At 38.3% G+C, this 26,467-nt stretch overlaps 1 protein-coding gene across 4 annotated transcripts in view; it reads left to right on the top strand.

The window, feature by feature from the left end:
* Positions 1-20,031, top strand: part of LOC127617709 (histone-lysine N-methyltransferase NSD2-like) — a 28,450-nt gene extending 8,419 nt beyond the window's left edge. For all 4 annotated transcript variants that reach the window (XM_052089769.1, XM_052089767.1, XM_052089770.1 and 1 more), the window contains exons 12-24: positions 157-237; positions 321-444; positions 4,043-4,243; positions 4,538-4,717; positions 4,914-5,070; positions 6,147-6,349; positions 6,441-6,544; positions 9,384-9,653; positions 9,769-9,885; positions 10,494-10,635; positions 10,723-10,829; positions 10,956-11,151; positions 18,980-20,031. In XM_052089769.1, coding sequence (XP_051945729.1) covers positions 157-237; positions 321-444; positions 4,043-4,243; positions 4,538-4,717; positions 4,914-5,070; positions 6,147-6,349; positions 6,441-6,544; positions 9,384-9,653; positions 9,769-9,885; positions 10,494-10,635; positions 10,723-10,829; positions 10,956-11,151; positions 18,980-19,278 — 2,181 coding nt within the window. In that variant the 3' untranslated portion in view covers positions 19,279-20,031. The remainder of the gene's footprint in view (positions 1-156; positions 238-320; positions 445-4,042; positions 4,244-4,537; positions 4,718-4,913; positions 5,071-6,146; positions 6,350-6,440; positions 6,545-9,383; positions 9,654-9,768; positions 9,886-10,493; positions 10,636-10,722; positions 10,830-10,955; positions 11,152-18,979) is intronic.
* Positions 20,032-26,467: the final 6,436 nt, after the last annotated feature.

The raw sequence follows: 26,467 nt of genomic DNA, 5'->3' as shown, positions 1-26,467 counted from the left end.
AGCACATGTAACAAGAGTATGTGCATGGTTTCTTTAGTGCATACATGTGTGATTTAGAACTTCTGAACTATAATGAATGGTTGCTGTCGTTTAAAGACACAAAGTTTGTTAGATTTTATTATGAATACTTATTTGTTTGGGTTGGTGTTTGAGCAGAGACCCGATTCTCCCAGTGACAGCACAGACGAATTGCCGACTTCAAAGAAGACAGGAGCCAAGAAAGAGAGTGTGTGTCTGGTGAGTGAATTGTGTCTGTAAGGAGATTTTCTGCAATGTTGCTTGCTTCATAGGCATGTGTGTGATGTATTGCTGTTCCACAGGTGTGTGAACAGACCGGTGAAGATCTAGTCTTGTGTGCAGGACAGTGCTGTGGTTCATATCATCGGCAGTGTATAGGCCTGCAGCAGTCTGCAGGAAAGGTGCTTTGCACCTCCTGCAGCTCAGGTGAGACACACAGTCACTGGTTATGTGGGTGAAAAATTATATATTTAAACTCAGCAAAAAAAGAAACTTCCTCTCACTTTCAACTACTTTTATTTTCAGCTTATTTTATATATATTTCAACTCGTGTGTAAAATATTTGTATGAACATTAAAAGATTCAACAACTAAGACAAAACCTGAACAACTTTCACAGACATGTGACAAACAGAAATGGAATAATTTGGGGGGGGGTCAAAGTCAGTCATCTGGTGTGATGACCAGCTGCATTAAGTACAGCAGTGCATCTCCTCCTCATGGACTGCAGCAGATTTGCCAGTTCTTGCTGTGAGATGTTACACCACTCTTCCACCAAGGCACTTGTAAGTTCCCAGACATTTCTGGGAGGAATGGCCCTAGCCCTCACCCTCCGATCCAACAGGTCCCAGACGTGCTCAATGGGATTGAGATCCGGGCTCTTCGCTGGCCATGGCAGAACACTGAATTTCCTGTCTTGCAGGAAATCACGCACAGAACGAGCAGTATGGCTGGTGGCATTATCATGCTGGAGGGTCATATCAGGATGAGCCTGCAGGAAGGGTAACACATGAGGGAGGTCTTCCCTGTAACGCTCCGCATTGAGATTGCCTGTAATGACAACAAGCTCAGTCCGATGATGCTGTGACACACCGCCCCAGACCATGACAGACCATCCATCTCCAAATCGATCCCGCACCAGAGTACAGGCCTCGGTGTATTGCTCATTCCTTTCGATGAGTCCGACCATCACCCCTGGTGAGACAAAACCACGACTCTTCAGTGAAAAGCAATTTTTGCCAGTCCTGTCTGGTCCAATGAAGGTGGGTTTGTGCCTATAGGCGATGTTGTTGCCGGTGATGTCTGGTAATGACCTGCCTTACAACAGGCCTACAAGCCCTCAGTCCAGCCCCTCTCAGCCTATTGCAGACAGTCTGTGCTCTGATGGAGGGATTTTGCGTTCATGGTGTAACTCAGGCAGTTGTTGTTGCCATCCTGTACCTGTTCCGCAGGTGTAATATTCAGATGTACTGATCCTGTGCAGGTGTTGTTACACGTAGTATGCCGCTGTGAGGATGATGAGCTGATCGTCTCCCAGTAGCGCTGTCTTGGGCATCTCACAGTATGGAAATTGCAATTTACTGCCCTGGCCACATCTGCAGTCCTCACACCTCCATGCAGCATGCCTAAGGCACGTTCACGAGGATGAGCAAGCACCCTGGATATCTTTCTTTTAGTATTTTTTTAAATGTCTGAACAACCGTTTTCGGTCCACTGGTAATCCCCAGGCTGTTACCTTTGACCTAGGCAGACTAGCGGCATTTAGTTCTGCAAGTGTGCGGAACTTGGGCGTTTGTCTGGATGAGTCTTTAAATTTTGAAAAGCAAATCTCTTCTGTAATAAGCTCTAGTTTTTATCACCTGCGGCTGTTGTCAAAAGTCAAACCTTTTCTTAATCACAAAACTCTTGAGATGGCTGTTCATGCTTTTATCACCACACGTGTAGATAACTGCAATTCACTTTACTGCGGTATCTCGAAAACGCAAACAGCTCGTCTTCAACTGGTGCAAAATGCCGCTGCAAGATTCCTCACAAATGGTCGGAAAAGTGACCACATCACCCCAATTCTGAGGTCTCTTCACTGGTTGCCCATTCATTTCAGAACTGAGTTTAAAATCCTGTTATTTGTGTACAAAGCTCTATGCAACCAAGCGCCTAGCTACCTAACTGAACTGCTTCAACCTTACACGCCATCAAGAAGTCTGAGATCAGGTGAAAAAAATCTGTTACAAGTCCCTCAATGCAGACTTAAACGTAGAGGGGATCGAGCCTTTTCTGTGGTTGGGCCTCGGTTGCGGAACAATTTGCCCTTGGACGTTCGGATAGCCCCTTCTGTGATTTCTTTTAAGTCACTTTTAAAACGCACTTGTTCTCTTTGGCCTACAAATAAGGTGCATATACGTGTATATGTATGTGTATATGTGTACATATATGTGTGTGTATGTATGTGTGTGTATGTGTGTATATATATATATATATATATATATATATATATATATATATATATATATATATATATATATATATAATGTATGGGTGTTTTTATAGATATATTTATACTTATATATTTTTTTCTGTTTATTTTATATTTCTCTCCTTCGAGTATGATACTAGTATTAAACCTGTTACTGTTTTCTCTGTTTTTATTTTCTACTACTGATAGTCTCTGAGACTGCTTGGACGTCTCCCGTTTTAAGGTGTTCTTAACCTTGTTGTACTGATTTATGATGTGCTACTACACATGGTGTTGGTGTCTTTTAATTTTGTAGTTCTGTAAAGCACTTTGGTCAGTCAGTGGCTGTTATAAAATGTGCTATATAAATAAAATTAACTTGAACTTGAACCGTTCCACAGGTGAATGTTCATTAATTGTTTATGGTTCATTGAACAAGCATGGAAAACATTGTTTAAACCCTTTAAAATAAAGATCTATAAAGTTATTTGGATTTTTACAAAATTATCTTTAAAATACAGTGTCCTGAAAAAGGTATGTTTCTTTTTTTGCTGAGTTTATTTATATTTAAGCTATTTGGTTTTTTAAACGAAACTTAATCTTTTGTTTGTTTCTGAGTATGCAATAGACTGGCATGTCTTAAGGTCAATATTAGGTATAAAAAAATGTTAAAAAAAGAAACCACTTTCTCTAGAAACTCGTCAGTCAATCATTGTTTTGAGGAATGAAGGCTATACAATGCTTGAAATTGGAAAAAAAATAAATAATTAAGATTTCATACAAGGGTGTACCCTACAGTCTTCAAAGACAAAGGACAACTGACTCTAACAAGGACAGAAAGAGATGTGGATGTACAACTAAACAAGAGGATAAGTACATCAGAGTCTCTAGTTTGAGAAATAGACACCTCACATGTCCTCAGCTCACAGCTTCATTTTACCCGCTCAACACCAGTTTCATGTACAACAGTAAAGAGAAGACTCGGGGTGCAGACATTATGGGAAGAATTGCAACGAAAAAGACACTTTTGAAACAAAATCAAAAAGAATTGGATACTGGACAACAGATAATTGGAAAAGAGTGTTATGGATCTCACTGCAACTTGAGCTTTTGTTGGATCAGCTTGACTAAGTTGCGTGAGAAGTGCCCAACAAGACAGCCACATCTATGGCAAGTGCTGCAGGAAGTGTGGGGTGAAATGTCACCTGAGTATCTGGACAAACTGACCGCTAGAATGCCAAAGATCTGCAAAGCTGTCATTGCTGCACTGTGGCTATTTTTTGATGAGAACTCTTTGAAGTAGCTTAAGAAGTTCTGAAAATAACTTTTTCTTTTCAAATTGTAATAGTAATTTTTCATGTTATTAATGTCCTGAATATCTATTGTGATCAGTTGAATGCCACTTTGGTGAATAAAAGTACCAATTTTTTTCCATAAGAGCAAAATCTGTACATTATTCAAAACTTGTGTGTGTGTGTGTGTGTGTGTGTGTGTGTGTGTGTGTGTGTGTGTGTGTATGTATATATATGTATATGTATTAGTCCAGATGAGCTATTTAAACTCTTATTTTCAGGTGTACAAGTGTGTTTCACCTGTAAGAAGTCTGACGGAGAGGTGCGGCGCTGTTGTGTTCTTCACTGTGGCCGCTTCTATCATGAGGCCTGTGTGCAGTTAAGTGATCTGACTGTGTTTGACAACCGTGGGTTCCGCTGCCCTTTGCATACCTGCCTCAGCTGCCATAACAGTGGCCGTGGTAACGCCAAAGCCACCAAAGGTACTTAACTGTCAACAAACTATGACAAAATACCATTTAATAGTATTTATATAAATCAAAACTCTTTTGTGAAAGTGTATTTATTACAAGCATTAATATGATGGTTCAATTTGTATTCCTTAAGGGTTTTTTTTTTTATCATTACAAGGACTGGCTCATAAGTGTTATTCGTTTCAAAACAAACAGGCTTATTGTTGCTTTGCCATCCTGGCAATGCAAAGTAGAATTTATATTTAGTTGCTGCTGGTTTTGTGTTGCACTTTTGTAAAGCAAACTTCCATTGTCCTCTTGCAGGAAAGATGATGCGCTGTTTGCGCTGCCCTGTGGCCTATCATGTCGTAGATCTGTGTGTTGCTGCGGGTAGCGAGATGCTGTCTTCCAATGCCATTGTATGCACAAACCACTTCAGGGCTAAGAAAGGCTACAGCCACCACTCCCACGTCAACGTCAGCTGGTGCTTTATCTGCTCAAAGGGTGTGAATTCCACTGTAATCATTCAAGATTTAAGTTCTCTGCATTAGATCGTTAGTCAGTGTGCAGCATCTGTAGTGGTCTCGTTTAAACATTGCAATTTGGGGATTAAAGTGTCCATAGTTATGTTTTCTTCAATCGTAAGAACAATAAATGCCTCAAGGACACTAATATAAAAATGCATATGTTTGTGTTTAAGGTGGCAGTCTGCTGTGTTGTGAATCGTGTCCAGCTGCGTTTCATCCTGATTGTCTTAATATCGCTATGCCTGATGGCAGTTGGTTCTGTAATGATTGCCGCTCAGGAAAGAAACCCAGATACAGAGACATCATCTGGGTCAAACTGGGAAACTACAGGTCAGTTTTCAGCAGCAGCACAAACTTGAACTTTATTTAGAATTATAGTTCACCCACAAATGATTATTTTCTCATAATTTACTCTCCCTCATGCCATCCCAGATGAGTATGACTTTCTTTCTACTGCTGAACGTAAATTAAGATTTTTATAATATTTCAGCTCTGTAGGTCCATACAATGCAAGTGAATGGGTACCAAAATTGATGCTCCAAAAAGTACATAAAGGCAGCATAAAAGTAATCCACACGTCTACAGTGTTTTAATCCATGACTTCAGAAGTGATCTGATAGATGTGGGCGAGAAACGGATCAATATTTAAGGATTTTCTTTTGTTTTTGCTAGGAATTCTTCTCCCTGACCAGTAGGGGGTGAAATGCATGAAGAACGTGAAATACCAAAAACAAAAGAAGAATGTTAAATTGGAGATTGACTGAGCAGGGTGGAAAATATATAGTAAACAAGACTTAAATATTGATCTGTTTCTCACCTACACCTATTATATTACTACTGAAGACATTGATTTAACCACTGGAGTCTTATGGATTACTGTTATGCTGACGTATGTGATTTTTGGAGCTTCAAAATTTTGGCACCCATTCACTTGCATTGTATGGACCAAAAGAGCTGAAATATTATTCTAAAAATCTTCATTTGCATTCAGCAGAAAGTCTGGCATGGCATGATGGTGAGTAAATGATGAGAGAATTTTCATATTTTGGTAAACTATCCCTTTAATCTATATATTCAGCTTCTTCGGGGCTCAACAAAAACAAGGGGCCAGTGTAAGAATTTGGGAATTCAGTTAACTTGCTATGTCGGTCCAATGCTTACATTTTTACGTTCCATAGATCTTAGAGTTGTGGATCTTATACGTGAGTTGTGATGGCTTTGCTGATATAAACCTTTTTATTTTTTTTAATGATAGGGATAGTAAAATGTTTTGCAGAACTAAAAATCAGAGCTAACAAATCCTAATTGTTGAGGCCTTCACATAAGGCATGGGTTTTATTTAATTTAATCTCATTTTAAAGATTGTTCTCTTGTTCTTATGATTGAATTTCATTTTGAAATTCTAGATGGTGGCCTGCAGAGATCCGTCATCCTAAGAACATTCCAACAAACATCCAGCACCTGCGGCATGAGATTGGAGAGTTTCCAGTGTTCTTTTTTGGCTCTAAAGACTACTTCTGGACGCACCAGGGCAGAGTGTTCCCTTACATGGAGGGAGACCGGGGAAGCAAACACCAGCAGACGGGCATCGGGAAGGTCTTTAAGAATGGTAAAAGAAGCTTCATTTTATGGTCTATATCATGCATATCCATATTATTCAGTGCTTATATTGAATGGTTACTCTGTCCCAATCTATGCAGCCTTGTTGGAGGCTGAAGCTCGTTTTAATGAGATAAAGACGGAGCGGGAAGCCAAGGAGGCTCATGAGAACAACAAGAAACCTCCTCCATACAAATACATCAAGGTACTGCCATTCACTGTGTTCAACTATGAACTTAATAGGGGATACACCACATTTTTTAAATTGACTAGTCGCTGTTAAATAAGGATTGTGTCCTCAATAGATTATAACTGACAGATTCATCAAATAAATATGCTAAATTACTTTAAATTCTTATTGCACAAATTCTCCTCAAAACAGAGACCTACAGATTATGCATTATTAGGGAACATTTCTCACAGCAGGCAATGGGAAGTCTGACAGTTGAAATAAAGTGGTGAATCTTTAACAGAAGTGCTGCTTTGATGCCTGTGGCAGCGGAGCTTAAAAGAGGATTAATTTAGAGTGGCAACTTCTCGGAAAGGGTTTTAGTGTACCATTGACTGTCTTGTTAGTGTCAGACTCTTTGCATGATAAAGCGCAGGATGCTGTCTGTAGGCTTTCTGAGCAATTCTCTTCCCATTTAAAGCACTACTGCAAAAATAATTTAAAGGTTAAACTGGGGATGCACTGATGTATCGGCGGCTTATATGTATCGGCCAACTATAAACCTAATTAAAACAATTTACAATTCGGTTATAGGCATGAAAACGCTGATACGATTAAATAGTGATTTATCATTTATTTAAGTGCTTCGGTCAAATTACAGTCAGCATTGTGTAGGCAAGCAGCGCCTTTTAGTGGTGTGTTTGGCTTTCTTTTTTTTTTTTTTTCCATGATGTGGTTGACATTTCCATGGAATTTCTCAACATATGCATAGTATGAATTTGTGATGTTGAAACACTAATATCATGATAAAAAAAAGGTAAGTGCAAAAGCGTTACACATTTTAGGTAAAGTTGAATTGAAAATGTACATTAATTGGTATAAGTATTTCCATATCGGTGCATCCTTAGGTAAAACAATTAAAAGTAATGTTGTGATTAACTCACTAGAGGCCCTCACTAAAACAGGCGCCCCACTAGCAGACTACGAACAACTCTATTTTGTCCGAGGGTATCACACATACTGTCCGTTTTTCTGAGATCTTGCTCTTCAGTCGGAGGTAGGACACACTTGCCGATTAAAAAGTGGTGGAGTGGTGTCAAACATACATACTCACCACAACTCTCTCTGATTCCCTATCACGTGGAGTTCGCTGAAATAACAGGAGGCACTGTGTGAACATGAACAATTGTAATAGGGATTTAGGGCATTTTCAGACCTGTAGTTTGCTTGATTTTTTTTTCAGAAACTGGGGCTAAAATAGTTACAATATTGCATTTTCTTCTTCGTTTGGTTAGCTTTCACAAGGTTTTATTTTAAAATGGATCAAAACTGTAAAATGTCCTAAAATGACGGTTATTTTTATCCATCATATCCGGCATTAAAATGTACCAGCTCTCACGATCAGAGCTCTCTCTCTCCCACAGCTGCACACACACACATACAGAGAAAGAGTGAAGCCAAATTTTATCCTGTCAGTTCTGCCGCTATCCAAAATAAGAAACAATTGTGAAGTACGGCCTATATAATAGAGCTGCCAAAAAGCTATATCCATGTTTTGATTATGTATTACAATGACGAGCTGACCTACAGATTTCTTCTCTGTCCAGGTGGTCTCGGACCAATTGTTTTTGTGCGGATTCGAGTGCGATTTCCATGTTCATATACTTTATGCCTATATGAACAGAACCAAGGGAGAAAACGCACCAGGTTCCAAATCATGCCCCAAACGACCCAGGTGTGCGTATAATGCAGTAACTTTATATTGTGAAAGTGTGTGATTGTGTATTTATCCTTATCAAGGCTTGCAGTAGAGCGCATATGCCCGATAGCAGCTTTCAGTGAGTAAAGAAATTGCGTTCAGTAAAAACCCCGTTGTGACTCCGCTTTCTGAAGTCATTTTAGTGAAGGGGAAAGAATCACTATGGATTAGCTTTTGTGATGATATGCAGCTGAGTGCGTTCAGATCAGCTTGACGTCTTGTCAGTTCTTTAGTAAAAGAAGCTCATTGGTCACTTGACTAGAACACAAGACCCCGCCTCCGTGACCGAACACATTTATTTCTAATCATTTTGATGTGTTTTATCCAAAGGGTTGGTTCACCCAAAAATTAAAATGTTCTCTTAATTTACTCATCCTCCTGGCATCCCAGATGTGCATGACTTTCTGTTTTCTTCAGAACACAAATTAAGATTTTTAGAAGAATATTTCAGCTCTGTAGCTCCATACAATGCAAGTAAATGGATGCAAAGATTTTGAAGCTCCACAATCCACATACAGGCATCATAAAAGTAATCCATATGATTGCAGTGGTTAAATTAATGTGTTCAGAAGCTATCATATTGGAGTACTTTTATGTTGTACTTATGTGGATTTTGGAAGCTCCAAAATCCACATAAGTCCACAAATATTTTTTTAATTTTTTCTTTGCTGATTTCTTTTGATTTTCCCATGATTTCAAGCAAAGAGGCACTGAATTTGAAGTTAGGCCTTAAATTACATCCATAGGTACACTTCTACAGTTCTGTACACCTCCTATCAGAAGCTAATAGTCTAAAGGCTTGACATAATTTTGTGGAAATTTCCAAGCTGCTTAAAGGCACAGTTAACTTAGTGTATGTAAACTTCTGACCCAATGGTATTGTGATATATTCCATAAAAAGTGAAACAGTTCTTCAAAAAATGTCTCATGTCATGCACAAAGCAGATGTACTAAATGACTTGCCTAAACTAGTTTGCTAATATTAAATCTGTGGAATGGTTAAAAAATGAGTTTTAATGACATCAACCTCAGTGTATGTACATTTCTGAATTCAGCTATATACTCTACAAGCTAATGAGCATACATGCTGAAGAATCTATTTGTGAATGTTTTCAGGTAAATAAGCCTTGCGGGGGAGTGCAGGTCTATACTGCGGACATCTCTGAGATCCCCAAGTGTAACTGTAAGCCATCCGACGAGCGTCCTTGCAGCTTTGAGTCGGAGTGTCTGAATCGCATGCTATTGTACGAGTGCCATCCTCAGGTGTGTCCAGCTGGAGAGCGCTGCCAGAACCAGGACTTCACCAAACGCCTGTACCCTGAAACCAAGATAATCCGTACTGCAGGCAAAGGCTGGGGCCTGCTGTCTATGCGAGACATTAAGAAAGTAAGTGCGCTGGGTTTTAAAAAGCTGTAATCAAGGACTGTTACTTTATGTGATTTAATGATTGGTTGCTGTTTGTGTCCTCATTAACTAATTGGTGGTTTTTCATGTCACTCAGGGGGAGTTTGTGAATGAATACGTAGGTGAATTGATTGATGAGGAGGAGTGCAGAGCCAGAATCAAATACGCTCAGGAGAACGACATCATGCACTTCTATATGCTCACAATTGACAAGGTGTGTGTGTGTGTGTGTGTGTGTGTGTGTGTGTGTGTGTGTGTGTGTGTGTGTGTGTGTGTGTGTGTGTGTGTGTGTGTGTGTGTGTGTGTGTGTGTGTGTGTGAAATGTTTATTGTATTGTAATAATCTTAATAAAAATGGAACAGGCACAGTGTGTGTACGTATTTTAATTACGCATTTAATTAACAAAATTGTCTCCAAGAGTCAGCTTAATCTAACAAAACCTCCTTTTGGGACATTCAGTGATGTCCTTAACTGGAAAATCAATTTGTAAATAAAGCAAGTACTGTTTTTAAAGCTCAAAAAATGCAGATAATTTTATTTTTAGGGGTAGTGATAGGATGTGGGTTGGGGATAGTTTTTAGTAATTATAATTAAGTAAACGTGTGAAAGCCCCACTCGCTCTTCCTGTACAGGGTTCATGCTGTGTGGTGCTTGGACCCTGTGTAACAGAGCCAGACCAACAGTGTTGTATTGGGAGTGCCACTAAACAGCCTTGTGTGGCATTACAGTTCATAATACTACAGAGTCTGATAGATAACACACTCATAACAGCATAATGGTTTGTGACGCTTCTACATTGATCATGAATAATTCTTTATGTAGGATCGCATTATAGATGCAGGTCCCAAAGGGAACTTCTCTCGCTTCATGAATCACAGCTGCCAGCCCAACTGTGAGACTCAGAAATGGACTGTTAACGGAGACACACGTGTGGGCCTGTTTGCTGTGTGTGACATTCCTGCTGGTGAGCTCACATTCTGAGAAGGATTTTGAGATTCTATGTTTTGTTAATTCTCTGGCAAGTTAATTTAGGAATATGTTTTGTTTTCAGGCACTGAGCTGACTTTTAACTATAACCTGGACTGTCTGGGGAATGAAAAAACTGTGTGCCGCTGTGGAGCGCCCAACTGCAGTGGTTTCCTTGGTGACCGACCCAAGGTGAGCGGCTCTGTCACGGGTGTCTGTGGAATCCAGGGCTTTCTGTTGAGGAGTAAAAAGATACAAATGACTTTAATTAAACATGGAGAGAACTCTTATACCCTCTCTTTTCACCCCTCATTTCAGAATGGTCATTCTTCTGAGCCTAAAGCCAAGCATCAGAAGAAAAAGTCCAAGCGGAGAAGGGCCCGTAATGAAGGCAAGAAGTCTGAGGATGAGTGTTTCCGCTGTGGTGATGGAGGAGAGTTGGTTCTGTGTGATAAGAAAGGCTGCACCAAAGCCTATCACCTTTCCTGCCTGGACCGCACCAAGAGACCATTTGGTAAGGGCCATTGCTATGTCCTATTTGGCACTTCCACACAGCCTTTGCCGTATTTATAAATGTGTTTCTTAGTTAAGAGATCACTCCGGAATAGGGAGTCCCTGCAATCCTGCTTTATTGGATACGTTTTGTATTTAAACTAGGTGTAGGACATAGCATTGGAGTAGGCTGCAAAAACGAATATGTAAAATCGATAATGAAATCATCGACAATTAATTTAATTATCGATTAATTGTGTGTGTGTGTGTGTGTGTGTGTGTGTGTGTGTGTGTGTGTGTGTGTATGTGTGTGTTTGTGTATATAATATATATATGCGCAGCGAGTACAGAGAAGCTCGATCAGTGGCATCACGTTACAGTAGGGCTGGGCGGTATATCGACTTAAAGTATATCGATATACACTACCCTTCAAATGTTTTGAATCGCTTATATAATATAATATAATTATTATAATTTTTTCACATTAGAATAAAAGGAAAAACAATGGTTAATTTATTTGGAGATGGTTTGGATTTAAAAGGTCAGATGAGCAGCAAAACAGCGTGCGTGCTCCGAGAACGCTCGCACCTAAATGGTCAAATATATTTCAAAGTTCCTCCAAAATGCCCGTCTTGGTGAGGGGTTCATGTAAACGCAGAGAGTGATGTCTAATGTGAATGTTGTCTGAAGTTAGATGATTTGAATCAAAATGTTCGACTTTAATTCTAATTCTAAGACTGTAAGTTTTAATGTAAACTAATAGATATGCCACTGTCAAGTGTGTCCTTAATATTAATCAAACAAGAAATGACAAAACCACTCACTGACTGGATAACTTTACTAGTATAACTCTCTAGTATAAAAGTATTCATGTATTATTCATACAGGGAAGACCAGTAGTAGTTTTTCAAATTCATTCTGAATGTTTAATAGAATACCTGATACTGTTAATTGTTTTCTTATTTTTTTTATATAGTGTTTTTTATTTTTATTTTCAAATCATTGCATTTGCTTTTATATTACTGACTGTTTACTACTCTTGAATAATAACTTAATTATTTTATAATGAAGTCAATTATTGTTAAGCTATTATTTGTTGTGGTATTTAAGCTGGTATCAAAAATCAGCACATTTCACTAAAGACTACTGAAATTTTGGTATTGTGATAAATGTATATATTGTGTATGGTAGATCTTGCTGCAATAACATGATGGAAAAGCAGATCTTATTCCATAGAAGTGTGGGCACCCCTGCTGTAAAGATGGTGATGGATGCTTTCCTTTATTTGACTACAGTGCGTTTATGTAACATAAAATATCCTCCCTGCAGTATGTATTAAACTTTTTATGCTGCTGCAACCCCGGCCGCAAAGCCTTCACAGCCTGAAAAGCCTTCAGCCCTGAAGCAAAGCGCATTGCGAGTTTAATTTACTTGCATGTGGCTTTGACATACAACTAAACTTTTAGCTGACTTCGTACAAAATACCGAGATATATCAAGTCATTTTTATTTGTATAGCACTTTTCACAACACCCATAGTTTCAAAGCAGCTTTTCAAGAAATCATACATTAACAAAAACAAAAAATTAAACTGTAATATCTATAATGTCTTAGTCATCATTGTGTAGTTTTATTAAATATGATTGTAAAATGTGAATAGAAATTAAATAATTAAAATTTTACCCTGTGAGTAAGCTGCTGGCGTCTGTGGCAAGAAACACAAAACTCCATAAGAAAAATAACATTGGGAGAAACCAGACTCGCTGTGGGCACCAGTTCCCCTCTGGCTAAACATCATGAATATAATGCCAATTTTATTATATGTGTGCAGTGCAAGTCATGGTTTTACATTTGTAAATTATATATATATTTTTTTATGAATTTGTAGATTAATTACTAATGTCTTTTTGAACTGAAGAAGTTTAAATCGATGCATTTTCCTGTTAGTTGGCTAATGAAGGCTTTTATTGGCAACTAAATTATAGTTTATGTATTACATTTCAAGAATGTAGTCAGTCAGTAGACAAAGTTGATGCAGGCAGAGATCGGTGAAGTGCATCGCAGTTCAACCTGCAGGTCATTTTGGTGAGGATCGGTGGGGTTCAAGGTTCAGGCAGTGGCATATGAAGTATCTGATGTCTTACAAAATATATATAGTGTATCGCCATTCAGCTTAAAAATACAGAGATATGAATTTTGGTCCATATCGCCCAGCCCCACGTTACAGGAGTGAAATATTTTGCATGATGAAAGTCGTTTGAAAAATGGAGACAAATTGAAGTGGAAAAAACACAACCCAAGATGTCCAGCGCACGAGAGCACTTTATAAACAGTTCAGAGATCATAATAAGTATATAATTTAATGTGGAGCAGTTGCTGCATCAGGTGTGTTGACATAGTGCTTGTGCTGTTAAGAGTTGTTTCTCTCCAGCGCATAATTTACATTATAAAACATTGAACATAGCGGTAAAAAGTTTGTATAAATATTATGAATTCAAAATCAGGCACGTATTTCCTCATGTTTTGCAAAACCTGTTTGTCTTTACCACATGCAAGTCTCCGTAAAACTTTACTGAGCAAGTGAGCGCGTGCATCCACGTTAGTATAAAACTGATCGCAATGGAAAAAGAGAGCGCAATCATTTTGAATAAACTGCTTTGCTGTTGAGTAACCTTGCAACATCATACATCGATTTCAGTTTCAATGTAATCACTTTCCAGTGCAAATTAATCTGCAATACATTTACAGATGATTGAACTATATTAAACTTTATATAATGCAGACTATAATGTATTATAATGCAAAGGGTCCCGATATTTGTTTGACCTCCTGAAAAAGCCTAATGTAACCATACACTACCATTAAAAAAAAAAATTTGGAAAATAATATTAGAAGCATGTAATCCGTGCTATTTTAGAACTTACAATATTAATTTAAAATCCTTGTATGTTATCAGTGACAGTGTATCAGAAGCATATGTATCTAACATAATGTACATTATGTATTTTTCATCTGGGATGAATTATTAATATTTTTATTCTGGTGTCACCCCCATTTGACCTCTGCTGGGCTGATTTATTTATTTATAAATTTTTTGGTGCCACTCCATCCCTGATGAGTAATTTTACATTTTAATGAACCGTACTTTTGAAGTTCTACAAGTAAAGGACAGAAACTGTTTTGCATATGTCCTGAAAGTAATAAAAATGATAAATTCAAACATAACTTTTCATGATTCAGGCTTTTTTCAAAGTTTTGTAAGTATAGAATCATGAATTCAGTACTGTACATTAAACCAAATCAATTGCGCCGTTATCATTTCTTAATTTTTGTAAATCACATTTTAATAAAATACAGGAAATACAATTATTGATTGATTAATCGAAGCAATAATCAAATTAATCTTATCAAATTAAACATTTATTTTATCCCTACATTAGTGGTTCAAGTGCATACAATATTAGGATGCTCTGACGTAAGTTGTGTGCTGTAAAAGGGTTGTAGCTGAACACAAAGTTCTTGAAGCCCTGTCCATGCATGCAGTGACTATCACTTGATGTCGCTAGTCTCTGTACTGTGAAGTAGCCCCTGGGCATCCTACTGCTGTATGGAGTGGTGGTGGTGGCGTAGTGGACTAAAGCACATAACTGGTAATCAGAAGGTTGCTGGTTCGATCCCCACAGCCACCACCATTGTGTCCTTGAACAAGACACTTAATCCAGGTTGCTCCGGGGGGATTGTCCCTGTAATAAGTGCACTGTAAGTCGCTTTGGATAAAAGCGTCTGCCAAATGCATAAATGTAAATGTACTGCTGTCGGCAATGGTGGACTGCACATCTGGCCATATCTTCAAAAACTGTGATCACAGATATATTGCTGGTAAAACCAAGATATAATTCTAATATGATAAGGAATGTGTTTTCTTGTCAGTAAAAAATTACATTCTGTTGTAGAGTGTTAACAGAACAGCTTTTTTCCACTCAACTAATTCAAAATAATGTCTATTTCCTCCTTTTCTATTTCCCACGCTTCCACTGTCTCAGAAATGCAAACAGATGTATAGTGCTGTGGAAAAGTATTTGCCCCTTCCTGATTTCTTCTGTTTTTGTGTATTTTTCATACTAAATTGTTTAAGATCTTTAAAAGAGATATAACAAAGGCAACCTGATTAAACAAAATACAGTTTTCAAATATTCTGTATTTATTTTTTTTATTGAAGCAAAAACATTTATCCAACACCTGTATCACCCATATGAAATGCGAACTGCCCCCTTAAACTTAATTGCTTTGTTGTGCCACCTTTAGCAGCAACAACTGCAAACAAACACTTCTGATAACTGGAGATCAGTCTTTCACAACGTAGTGGTGGAATTTTGGCCCACTCTGCTTTAGTTCAGCCACATTGGAGGGTTTTCGAGCATGAACTGCCAGTTTAAGTTCCTGCCCCAGCGCAGTCAAAGTCAGGACTTTGACTACGTCACATTCCAAAACTTTAATTTAGCTTCTTTTGAGCCCTTCAGAAATGGATGTAATCTTATGCTTTTGATTATTGTCTTGCTGCATAATCGAGTTGTGCTTTAGCTTCAACTCATGGACAGATGACCGGAAGTTCTCCTTTAGGACTTTCTGTTAGAGAGCAGAATTCATGTTTCCCTCAGTTATTACAAGTTCCAAGTTTTCCTCCTCATTTCTGGAATTTATTTCGACCTTGGCATAGTGTGCTACTGGGTGAGAACAATTAGCAAACTTCATGCTGCTGAAAAATGTCTATTTAGGTGTTGATTTGATTGAACAGGGCTGGCAGTAATTAGGTCTGGGTGTTTCTAGTCCAGCTGAACCCCATTATGAATGCAGTTTCATAGTTTTGGGGTTTAGTAACTAAGGATTGTAATACTTTCACACAGGCCCAGTTGGTTTTGGATAACCTTTTTGCTTCAATTATAATATTATCATTTAAAAACTGTATTTTGTGTTTACTCAGATTGCCTTTGTTAGATTTTGTTTGAATTTTTGAAACAATTTAGTATGAGATATACATAAAAACAGAAGAAATCAGAGAAATCACAAGATAGGGAATTATATGCTAATCCTCTAGCAACCAAGGTGGATTTGGTTTGTGTCTGGGAGAAGTTGGAGGACATGGAAAACCGTAGCCGGTGGAATAACGTCCATATCTTTGGAGTCCCGGAGTGAGCAGAGGGACAGAATATGGTGGAATTCCTGGATGGGCTCTTTCCGAGACTGCTTGAAATCATTTGAGAAAGCATTTTCTTGTTCTCAGACTTTGCAAACTCGACAAGAGAGAAACGTGATCGATTCAAGGAATCCAAGAAACTTTTATATCAAAAGGTTGCTTTTGCACTGATATTCGCAGCCAAATTGACGCTAAGGATGGCCGTAACACTTTCACATGCCCACAGCAAGCTATGTCCTTCGTTAAGTCAATGGTGGATCGTGCTGTGGTGCTCACATCCAGGTGGGCTGGCTCATTGAACATCCGTTTGACTATTTGAAGATTCTGCGTGTTCTTTTTGTGCTTATTAATTTCGCCTTCAGGGTGGTTTTGTGAATTTAATCTACACGCCTCTTTGTGCTTATTCCGCCTATCGGCTGGAGTTTATTTTGTGGAGTATTTCTGGCAAAGTCATTTGAGTAAGTCATTTGCATGCACTCATGTTGCAGCTGAGTGGGCCGGTTCACTGAACATCCACTTGACAGTTTGAGGAACCTGCATGTGTTGTTTTATTTGTTTGTTTGTTTGTTTGTTTTGTTCTGGTGCCGCCTAACAGCTGGAGTTTATTTTGTGGAGTTGTTCTTGCAAAACTCGTTGGAGTGAATAAGTAATTTGCTAGTACTCATGTTGCAGCCAAATGGACCAGCTCACTGAACATTCATTTGACTATCTGAAGAATCTGCATGCTCTTTTTGTGCTGGATCCGCCTAGCGGCTGGAGTTTTGTAGAATATTACACCTTTAGGACAGTTTTATGGATGAAGCTACACGTTCTTTGTGTATTCTGCCTATTGGAGTTTGTTTTATAGATTATATTTTGCTGTGTAATTCTGTCTCATAAATTTTTTATAGAATCACCAGTCTTGAGCAATCTGACGGCAAAGTTGCCGCGGAGGTTCTCGTATCGTATGCGTACATGTACTGTGAGTTTGGAGGGATGGACGCCAGTTGGCAATGTCGTGCGCGGGGTTAATGTGCACGTTTTTTTAATTTTATTCCCTGTTTGTTTGGTTCTAGGGAATGTTCTGTGTTTGACTGTTGCACTAATATTGTAATGTGGTCTTTGTGTCAAAAACAGGATTATAATCCTGATATGACATATATTATCACTGTATTCTTTTTTATATCATCCGATATCGATATTTATCACGATATTGAATCACTTTTGCACATTGCACATTTTCCAAAAAAAGAGAAAACAAAATCCTAAATAGTCTTTACAAAACTGCGTTGGGGGCACAGACACAGCTAACGCAGTGGTGTCTGAGGGATCTTCTGTGAAAATATTACAATATAGAGTTTCAGAGAGAAAATTTTGAAAATGTAAAAGTCTGAATGGACCATTTTTCTATTTTCATTAAAGTGAAAGACTAGACTACAAACTAGTAATTGTTTTGTCTTTCATCCTGGTCAGAGATGATGACATCTGAATAATTTCACAAAATTAGAACTGAAATCTATGTTTATTATTAAAGTCTTGGAACATGCTGATTAATAAAACTACATTTAGAAAGAAAAAACGTTATGGTCTAAAGGCGCTCTGGAAACACGCACCTCATGTTTACGCATATGTGGGGAAAAGAAGAAGCGGGTGCGGCCCAGGACAGGGCATCAGTGAAGTGTGTTTCAGTGCTAGAAAAAAATATTCAAAAATACAGCGCAGAAAGATCAGATATGATGTAACTGGCTCTGTTGTTTTGTCGCGCTGCTCACTAGAGACGAGGAGAGGGCATAACCGTCATCATGATGTCTTGCAGTCAATATGGAATCAATCTGGGGTCCGAATCCAGAACGCGGGGGCAATACCAACTTCATACAGTCTGAAGCTGCGTTTCCACTGAAGTGGAAGTAATCCGCACAAAGCCACTCCCAACCGCTTGCCCCGCGCTGCTGTCAATTTTTCAATCCACCTCGCGAGCTTGACGCTCGGCTTCCATAGGAAGGAATTGAAAGCGCTCGCTCACATTCGCTCCGCACGCGCCAGTGGAAACATACGACAAGAAAGCCAAACTTCATATTATTTTTTATTTTTTTTAAATATGCCAAATAGCTGCCGTGTGCATGTTTTCTTTTCTGTTTCATGTGTCTGAATCAATAAAAAAAGAAATGTGTAATCCCAGTAATTAAAAGTAATTCATTCAAAGGCAGTAACTGATTACAAACATCGTGTTCTACATTACTTTTTGTACTAAAAGTAACTACAGTTATTAATTCATTTGTTATTAGATTACACCCAAGTCCTGTCATGGGGCTAAAAACTATTTTGATTTTTGCTAGCTACATTGTGGGAAAAAAGGTGAGTTTGGACAGACACTCAAACGAATGATCTTCTATTCATCCAAGCATTAATTACTAATATAGTTCACTATAGCTACAAAATGTCCATTAAAGATGATGGCAGGCAAATAACATAATATAGGTTTAAAACTATTTGGTGGTTGTGTGGGAATGCTAGTTAATCTATTAGCTATTGTTAATTTCCATTTGATTTTAAAATTCAACTATTTTTGTACCTATTTGTGTATATCCACTTTCTTTTTTAATTTTCCTCTTTTTTGAGGTTGAATATCCCTGTTGTAGTACTGTGCCAATGTAATTTAAGTTCTGTGTTGTCTCTAGGTCGCTGGGACTGCCCGTGGCATCACTGTGATGTGTGCGGAAAGAACTCTGATGCTTTCTGCCAGCTGTGCCCTAACTCCTTTTGCAAGACTCACCAAGAGGGTGCACTGCGAGCACACCCACTCACAGGTCAGCTCTGCTGCCAGGAACATGAAGACTCGGATCTCTGCCTCCAAGCAGAGATCCCGGTGGAGAAAACCTCCACCACCAAACCAAGAAAGTATAGACGCAGAGCAGAGTCTAAAACCAACAGCAAAATGGCTCTTAAAAAGAGGTCTAAAAAGGCTGCAGAGGTGTAGTGGGTTATAGAACAATGAAACATGCCTGTCCTCCCACTAACTCCACCTCCTTTCCCTCTCCAAATGATTCAGTGATTTTTGACGTCGCCGTGACTGTTCTGCCAAAATGAAAGTACTGCATGTGTCTGGTCAGGGAAGCGTGCTAACACTGTAGAGCTCCACAGAGCTGCCAAATCAGGTCCCTCTCCACTCACCCTGCCTCTCTTCGTATTCCACTCATATGAGTGTGTATGCACTGAGAAATATAGACACACTTGGTTGCATGTGTACCCAAAACAGCCAACAGATCAAACACCTCAAAAAACAGCATTACCGACGCCAAATTTGAAATTCAAATTAGTTTTCATTTGAATTTTTTGAATCTTGGCATAGATTGTTTTTTAAACGGTAGATATGTATATGGAAATGTATATGAAAGACCAAAATTATAATGATACTGGATTTATTGTTGGTAACAGTTGCCAGGACTTGTTTTTTGTTTTGTTTTTGATTTTAACAAGTGGTATCTTTAAATAAGACACTATGGGTAGCCGTTGAATATCTTTTTTTTTTTTTTATAGTTGAGTTTATGTAACTATAGATCAGCACCATTATTATTATTATTATTTTTTTCAGCTCAGTTAATTTGTGTAGCTAAATTTTGTATGAGTAACCAATATGTTAGGATGTTAAATGAGTCTGTGAAGTGTATCCAGAGTTTTAAATTGGTAAATCATGACGGGGCTTCTTGTGACCGTTGCAAGAAATAAAGCTTCTTGGAGTAATTATGTGTGATGCTTTTGTTCTTTGCTGAAGTTACTGCATTAAAAGCAATTCAGTAGACATCTTGTTAAAGAGAGAGCTTAGTTCACCCAAGAATTAAAATTGTGATTTACTTGCCCTCGTGGTGTTTACTCCAAACCTGCATGAATTTCTTCCCGCTGTCTTTTATGTTCCATAAAAATGTTAGGCATTATGTTCGTCTCAGACACCATTACTTAAATTGCATTTTTTTTGGAATTGCATAACTCTGACACAAATTAAGACAAATACTGAAACTTGAGTCATATCTTTTTAATGATGTATTAGTTTGTCAAGGTAATAACATTACATCTAATAGTCCGTCAAAATGTGCAAAGCTTATTACAATCACTGCTTATGGCAGAGCTGACACCTAGCATCGCTACAGGCTATACTCCTTGGTTTAGAAAAAAAACAATTCAAGGGCCCTTCGGTAATTGCACTCTTTTACGATGCATATTTTCATGCAGGCTGTCAGACTGTTCCGCAAGTCTGTCTTGATCTATATACATGGAAAGTGAATGAAGTTTAGATTAGCGTCGAGTCGCTCCTTTATTGTCGAGTCGCTCTACTAAAATTCGCGCTGTGAACATAAAGCCCGCCTACTTTGATTTGATTGGTCATCTCAAATATTCTGACATTGACGAGCAGTGACAGACCAATGAGGCTCAGGTGAACACACACACACACACACACACACACACGCTCGGCGCCGCTGCGGAAGAACGCGCTGATAACAATATTATCACATATTTAAAGATGGAAAGGGAGAAAACAGGACAGAGTAACACGGCGAATATCGCTCATATATATTTTTTTGACGACGTAGTTAAGGCGGCAGGCGTGTGTTGCTTAGGCGGCCGCCTTAGTTTCAAAGTGCTGCGGGAAACCCTGATATATACATCTAATGTGAGTATTACTAGTAATTTGAATAAATTTCCTATTACTCATAACTTCTGAATAAATCTTGTTGGTTAAAATTTATGAAGCCAATGTATTCTTTTTCAACTAAACATCAAAACAACTGTACAACCCATGTTGTAACAAGTATACAACACGAATACTTATTTACTATGTTCTTAAGCAAAATCTATTCTATTTACTCATGAACTGCTGACGCTGAATGTTATTTATTCAGTATTCTGCTAGCAGATTCATTATCAGATGGACAAATGTGGACAATTTCCTCAAGACCTATTGAGACTAATGTGTACATTAAATTTTGCTCTTGCCACAGCCCCTTTAGACAGTAGTACCTTTGGTTTAGTTTATTTATTTTTCATCTGTCATGTCTGTTATGTACAGGAATATATGTGTGCAAGTTTGTAAACAAGATACAGTCCAAGTGAGAGACAAAAATGTGTGTGAGAGTAAGTGTTTATAAGAAAACAAATCTAGTTCATAGAATTAGCCAGGTCAAAATTGACCCACGAATGCAAACAATGTATCATTTTATTTTTTTTAATGGTTATATCTCCACCTTTATTGTAATTGACACTTTTTTTTATACATTGATTTATTGATTCTTTGAAAAAAACAAGCAATAAACAAAACATACATACATAATCAACTTTAACCTCCATTATTTTCCCCTCCGCAACCCCATCCTGTCCCTCAACAAACATCACTGTGGTCAAAGCCTATATTACACAATGTACACATATAAACAAACAAGATATTTGAAAAAATATAAAATTCAACTAACAAAGAGTAAAGAAGAATTCCACAAAGAACAGAATACACAATTAGTACCACAATTTTTTCTCTCCCCACATGGTCCTTACTGAGAGTCTTCCAGAGAGGACAAATATCTTTCCCATTTCTTACCATAAGCTGCCATGCTGCTTATATGACATCTTTTCAAATGCCACCACCCTGCCCAATTCGGTGAACAATTCTTGAAATGTGGGAGTGCCAACTGACTTCCATCCTCCAAAAATGATCTGTCTGCCAGTCATTATACTAGTCTGGACCCAGCTTTTTGTATATTTGTCACCTACTTTAATAACCACCCCATAACCAAATATATATTTTTGGGGGGGCAGAATGTAATTTGTGTATCTAAAACCTCACAGATAAAATGATGGACTCTTACCCACAATTCTTGAATCTTAGCACAGAACCAAAGAGCATGGGCAATGTCTCCATTCTACAACTGACATTGCCAGCAGGTAGGTGTGTCCTTTAAACCAAGCCTAAATAATCTAGAGGAAGTCCAGAATAAACTATGCAAAATTTTAAACAGAATAAGGTGTACCCTTGCATCCCTAGACATAGTTTTAACATTTTTAAAATTCCTTCCCACGCCCCATCCTCCAGAACCAAGTTCAAATATATTTAGCATAACCTCTTAAGAGCAGTTAAGACCTCATCATCAAGTATCAATGAGGAATAATACACACACTGATGCTTCATGCCCTTTTCCAAAGGCTGTGAACACCATACAAAGTGTCTGCAGCTTTAGGGAGCTGTGTACTACCACCAAAAGTAATACTAAGTAGATGGCGTTACTATAAATAGCTGAAAAAGTTAGACATAGATATCCCAAATTGTTGGGTTATATTTTCAAATGATCTCAAAGCTCAGTTTTCATAATGGTCACCCAGTCGAGCATCACCCCTCTCCATTCATTGTTTCCAGCAAAAGGGGAACTTGTTAATACACTTTGGGGTTTTGTATGTGGGGTTCAGCCATATGCTTGAAGGAACATTTAGTTAAGTATCAAAATTGAACATTTGGTAAACCTTTGTCAGTACTGAATATAAGTGAAATAATGGGATGCATTTTTACTTCTCTAGGCAGTTTGATAGAAAGACTTTGCAATGGTGAGATTGGGGCAAGGACTGCTTGTTCAATGTAGTACCAGGGAGGGGCTCTCTCAGGTGGAAGAGACCAATGGGCCAGGTGTCTAAGGTTAAAAGCATAGTAATAAAACACAATTTTGGGGAGGCCTCAACCTCCTTTGTTAAGTGGTCTATGTAACTTACTGAAATGCAACTGAGGTCATGAACCATTCCAAATAAAAACTTTTAACTATATAAAATTGCTTAAAATAAGAAAGACGAACTTCTAGAGGGAGAGACTGTAGTAGATAATTGGATTTGGGGATACAATTAATTTTTATATCATAGGCCTTCCCTGCCATAGACAAATGTATTGAAGCCCACCTATCGACATAACACGAGAACCTTTTCATTAATGGGTCAAAATGAACTTGCTGGAAAGCCTCGGTAGGGCAATATGCTGTCAGAGCAAAAGCTTCCGATTTAGACCAATTCACCCTGTATCCTGAAAATATGGAGAAAGTATTAATAATATTATGGAGGCTAGGCACAGGTCTACTAGGTTTGAAGACAAATAATAATATATCATCTGCGTAAAGTAGAAGTTTATGCACCACACCTCCTGCTACAATGTCAGGAAAATCATCCTCTTTTCTTACTGTGCCTGCTAATGTTTCCAGGGCAAGACAGAACCATAAAGAGTAGAGAGGACAGCCTTGCGAGTTCCCCTACCAAGAGAAAAAAAATCTGAAATGAATCCATTAGTTTGCACTGCCACTAACGGTTGTTTATAGAGTAACTTAATCCAACCAATAAAAGTGTTCCCGAACCCGTACATTTCCAAAATCTTAAAAAAATATCCATTCCACCCTATCAAATGCCTTCTCAGCATCAAGTGATATGGCAGCGACCGGGCTCTGATCATTTGCTACTGACCAAAATGTCTAATATTTTCAAAAGAACTATGACCATGAATAAACCCCACTTGATCTATATATATATATAATAGATTAAATTACTCTGCTTAATCAATTAGCCAGAATTTGATACAATATTTTTACATCTAACTGGATCAGGGAAACTGGACCATAACATTTACATTAATTTGGGTCTTTATATTTCTTTAATGACTCCGTGGTAAACTTCTAACATAAGTGGAGACAGTTCTGCAGCAAAACCTGTTGGCAAGGCTTAAGTTATCTCAACAAGCTCCACCAAAGTAATATCTGAGTCAAGAAAGTATTTTTGATCACTCATCAATTTAGGGAGTTCTAATGTCTCTACAAAGTTGCTAATATCCTTATCGGTAGATGAAGACAGGGAGCTATAAAGATCGAAATAGAATTCTTTAAAGGCTTTATTAATATCTGTGGCAGAAGTACCGTAAATATATTGCCTCCAGAAGACTTTCCTGAAGGAATGGTGGGGAAAATAACTCTCTCTGTTTTATGTATCTGGAAAGAGTTTTCCTGCCTTGTCCCCCAACTCAAAGTATGACTGTCTTGCTCTGAATAACCAAAACTCTAATTTTGACAAAATAATATGGTACCTATACTTTAGCGGAGTCAACGCTTTAAGACCATTGGATGACATTTGGCGCTTCAGCTGTTTCAGCACTTTTAAAACTCTTTTCCAGTTCTATGAATTCCTGTGATTTGATCTTTTTAATGAACAAGCTATATTGTATGATCCACCCCTAAGAACTGCCTTAAGCACCTCCCATGCCGCACCCACAGAGGATACTGAGGACGAGTTGGTTTCTACATAAACATTGACTTCTGTCTTTAAAATTTGTTGAAATGCTTGTTCCTGTAGAAGGGATGTATTAAAGCACCATCTATAGGATTTTCCTTTCTCTATATGAGGCAACATCTCTAAACACACCAAAACATGATCTAAAACTAAAATATTCCCAACTGAGCAGTCATTGGCAGATGGAATAAGTGACATTAAATATATATATACTTGTGGAAAGGAGGAGGGCAGGGCCGGGCTGTGATGATGCATAAAGGATACATTTAGAGAGAGAGAGTTACAGGCAGCTGCCCTGTATGTGTTTATGTTTATGTGTTTTTTTGGAGCGGTAGTGTAGCGGTTAGCACGCTGCGCTATGAACCTGGCGACCCGAGTTCGATTCCCGCTCATGGCCAACACCAGTGACGATTATCTGAACCAGTCCTAAGTACCTGGTGCGGTGTGTAAAACATCGCCACTGGGGAGACAAAGGCGGTCGGGCGTGGTGCTGGCCACCCACACCCTTGTGTACCGTTCCGGCCTTCATAGTTGCTCGCTAACAGCACTTGCCCCTACAGTCTGTTAAGGCTAAATGGGGATCTTTGTGGGTTTTTTAAATAAATATTACTTTGGTACTTCATCTGGTTCTTGCTGCCTCCTTTCCCTTTTTTATAGTTACAATGCTGTATATATAAAATCTATTCTAGAGTCAATCTTATGAACTGATGAAAAATAAAAGGTATAGTCCCTCCCAGATGGATTCAGAAGTCTCCATGTCTGTAAGACCAAGGTTTTTACACATCCTCTAGTGTCAACGTTGCCCTAAAGGGTCTACACACATTTGCATCACAGTGACCAAGGACTGCATCCATTAAAAGACTGAAGTCTCCACCCACAACCATGTCATGAAGGAGCCCAGCTGCCTGTAACTTTACCTCAATATCTAAAAAAGTTCTGATCATCAGCATTGGGTGAATAAATATTTGCCAAAATAAAATTTTGCCCCTGTATTTCAGCCAAAACAATACGGACTCTTCTAACATCATATTTTATCTGTTTGAGACATTTCAATTGTAAATCCTTACTTATCAATGAGATGACTCCCCTGCTCTTTCTCAAACCAGCACTACAAAACACATGCCCACCCCATGCTCTGCCAAGTTGTTTTGCTTCCTGTGGAGAGATGTGCATTTCTAGAAGAAACACTTTATCAAATGTTTTACTCTTAAGAATAGATACAACTGAGCATGTACAACTGAAAAAGGCTGTATGTGTGAAAGGGGCTAATAACATTGAACCAACAAAGTGAATGAATGAGCTCAACATCAAGTCACAGAAGGAGAAAAAAAAAGAAAAGAAAAAAAAAGAGAGTCAGACAAGAGCCAGTCGGCAGACAACAGAACAACAAACCCTCTCAAGCTGCATCAGTAAAATGCACACTGGGTAGTCTGAATCGTTGATTGAGTGCTGGCAAAATTACGTCAATTCTCTGCTTAGCTGGAAGAAGCAGTGCGAAGCTCACTTTCTGTTGGTACAGTAATTTGTTTAAGCTCTTTGAAACATGTCTTTAGGACATGTCTTGTCCCTTCTTTCAAAAATAAGTGGTTCAACAGAAACACTTATTTTTAAAATAACATTAAAAAGATCAAATCACAGGAATTCATAGAACTGGAAAAGAGTTTTAAAAGTGCTGAAACAGAGCTGAAGCGCCAAATGTCATCCAATGGTCTTAAAGCGTTGACTCCGCTAAAGTATAGGTACCATATTATTTTGTCAAAAGTAGAGTTTCAACAGAGACGCCATGAACATTTATCAAAACAACAAAAAGTAAAGTATGATTTGATAAAAAAAAACAAATGTTCAATAATATGCAAGCATCACTTATTTTAGTA

This window comes from Xyrauchen texanus, chromosome 24 (assembly GCF_025860055.1).
Source record: "Xyrauchen texanus isolate HMW12.3.18 chromosome 24, RBS_HiC_50CHRs, whole genome shotgun sequence".
NCBI classification, from domain to species: Eukaryota; Metazoa; Chordata; class Actinopteri; order Cypriniformes; family Catostomidae; genus Xyrauchen; species Xyrauchen texanus.
The sequence above is the reverse complement of the archived record's forward strand: the minus strand, read 5'-3'. Positions and strand labels throughout refer to the sequence as shown.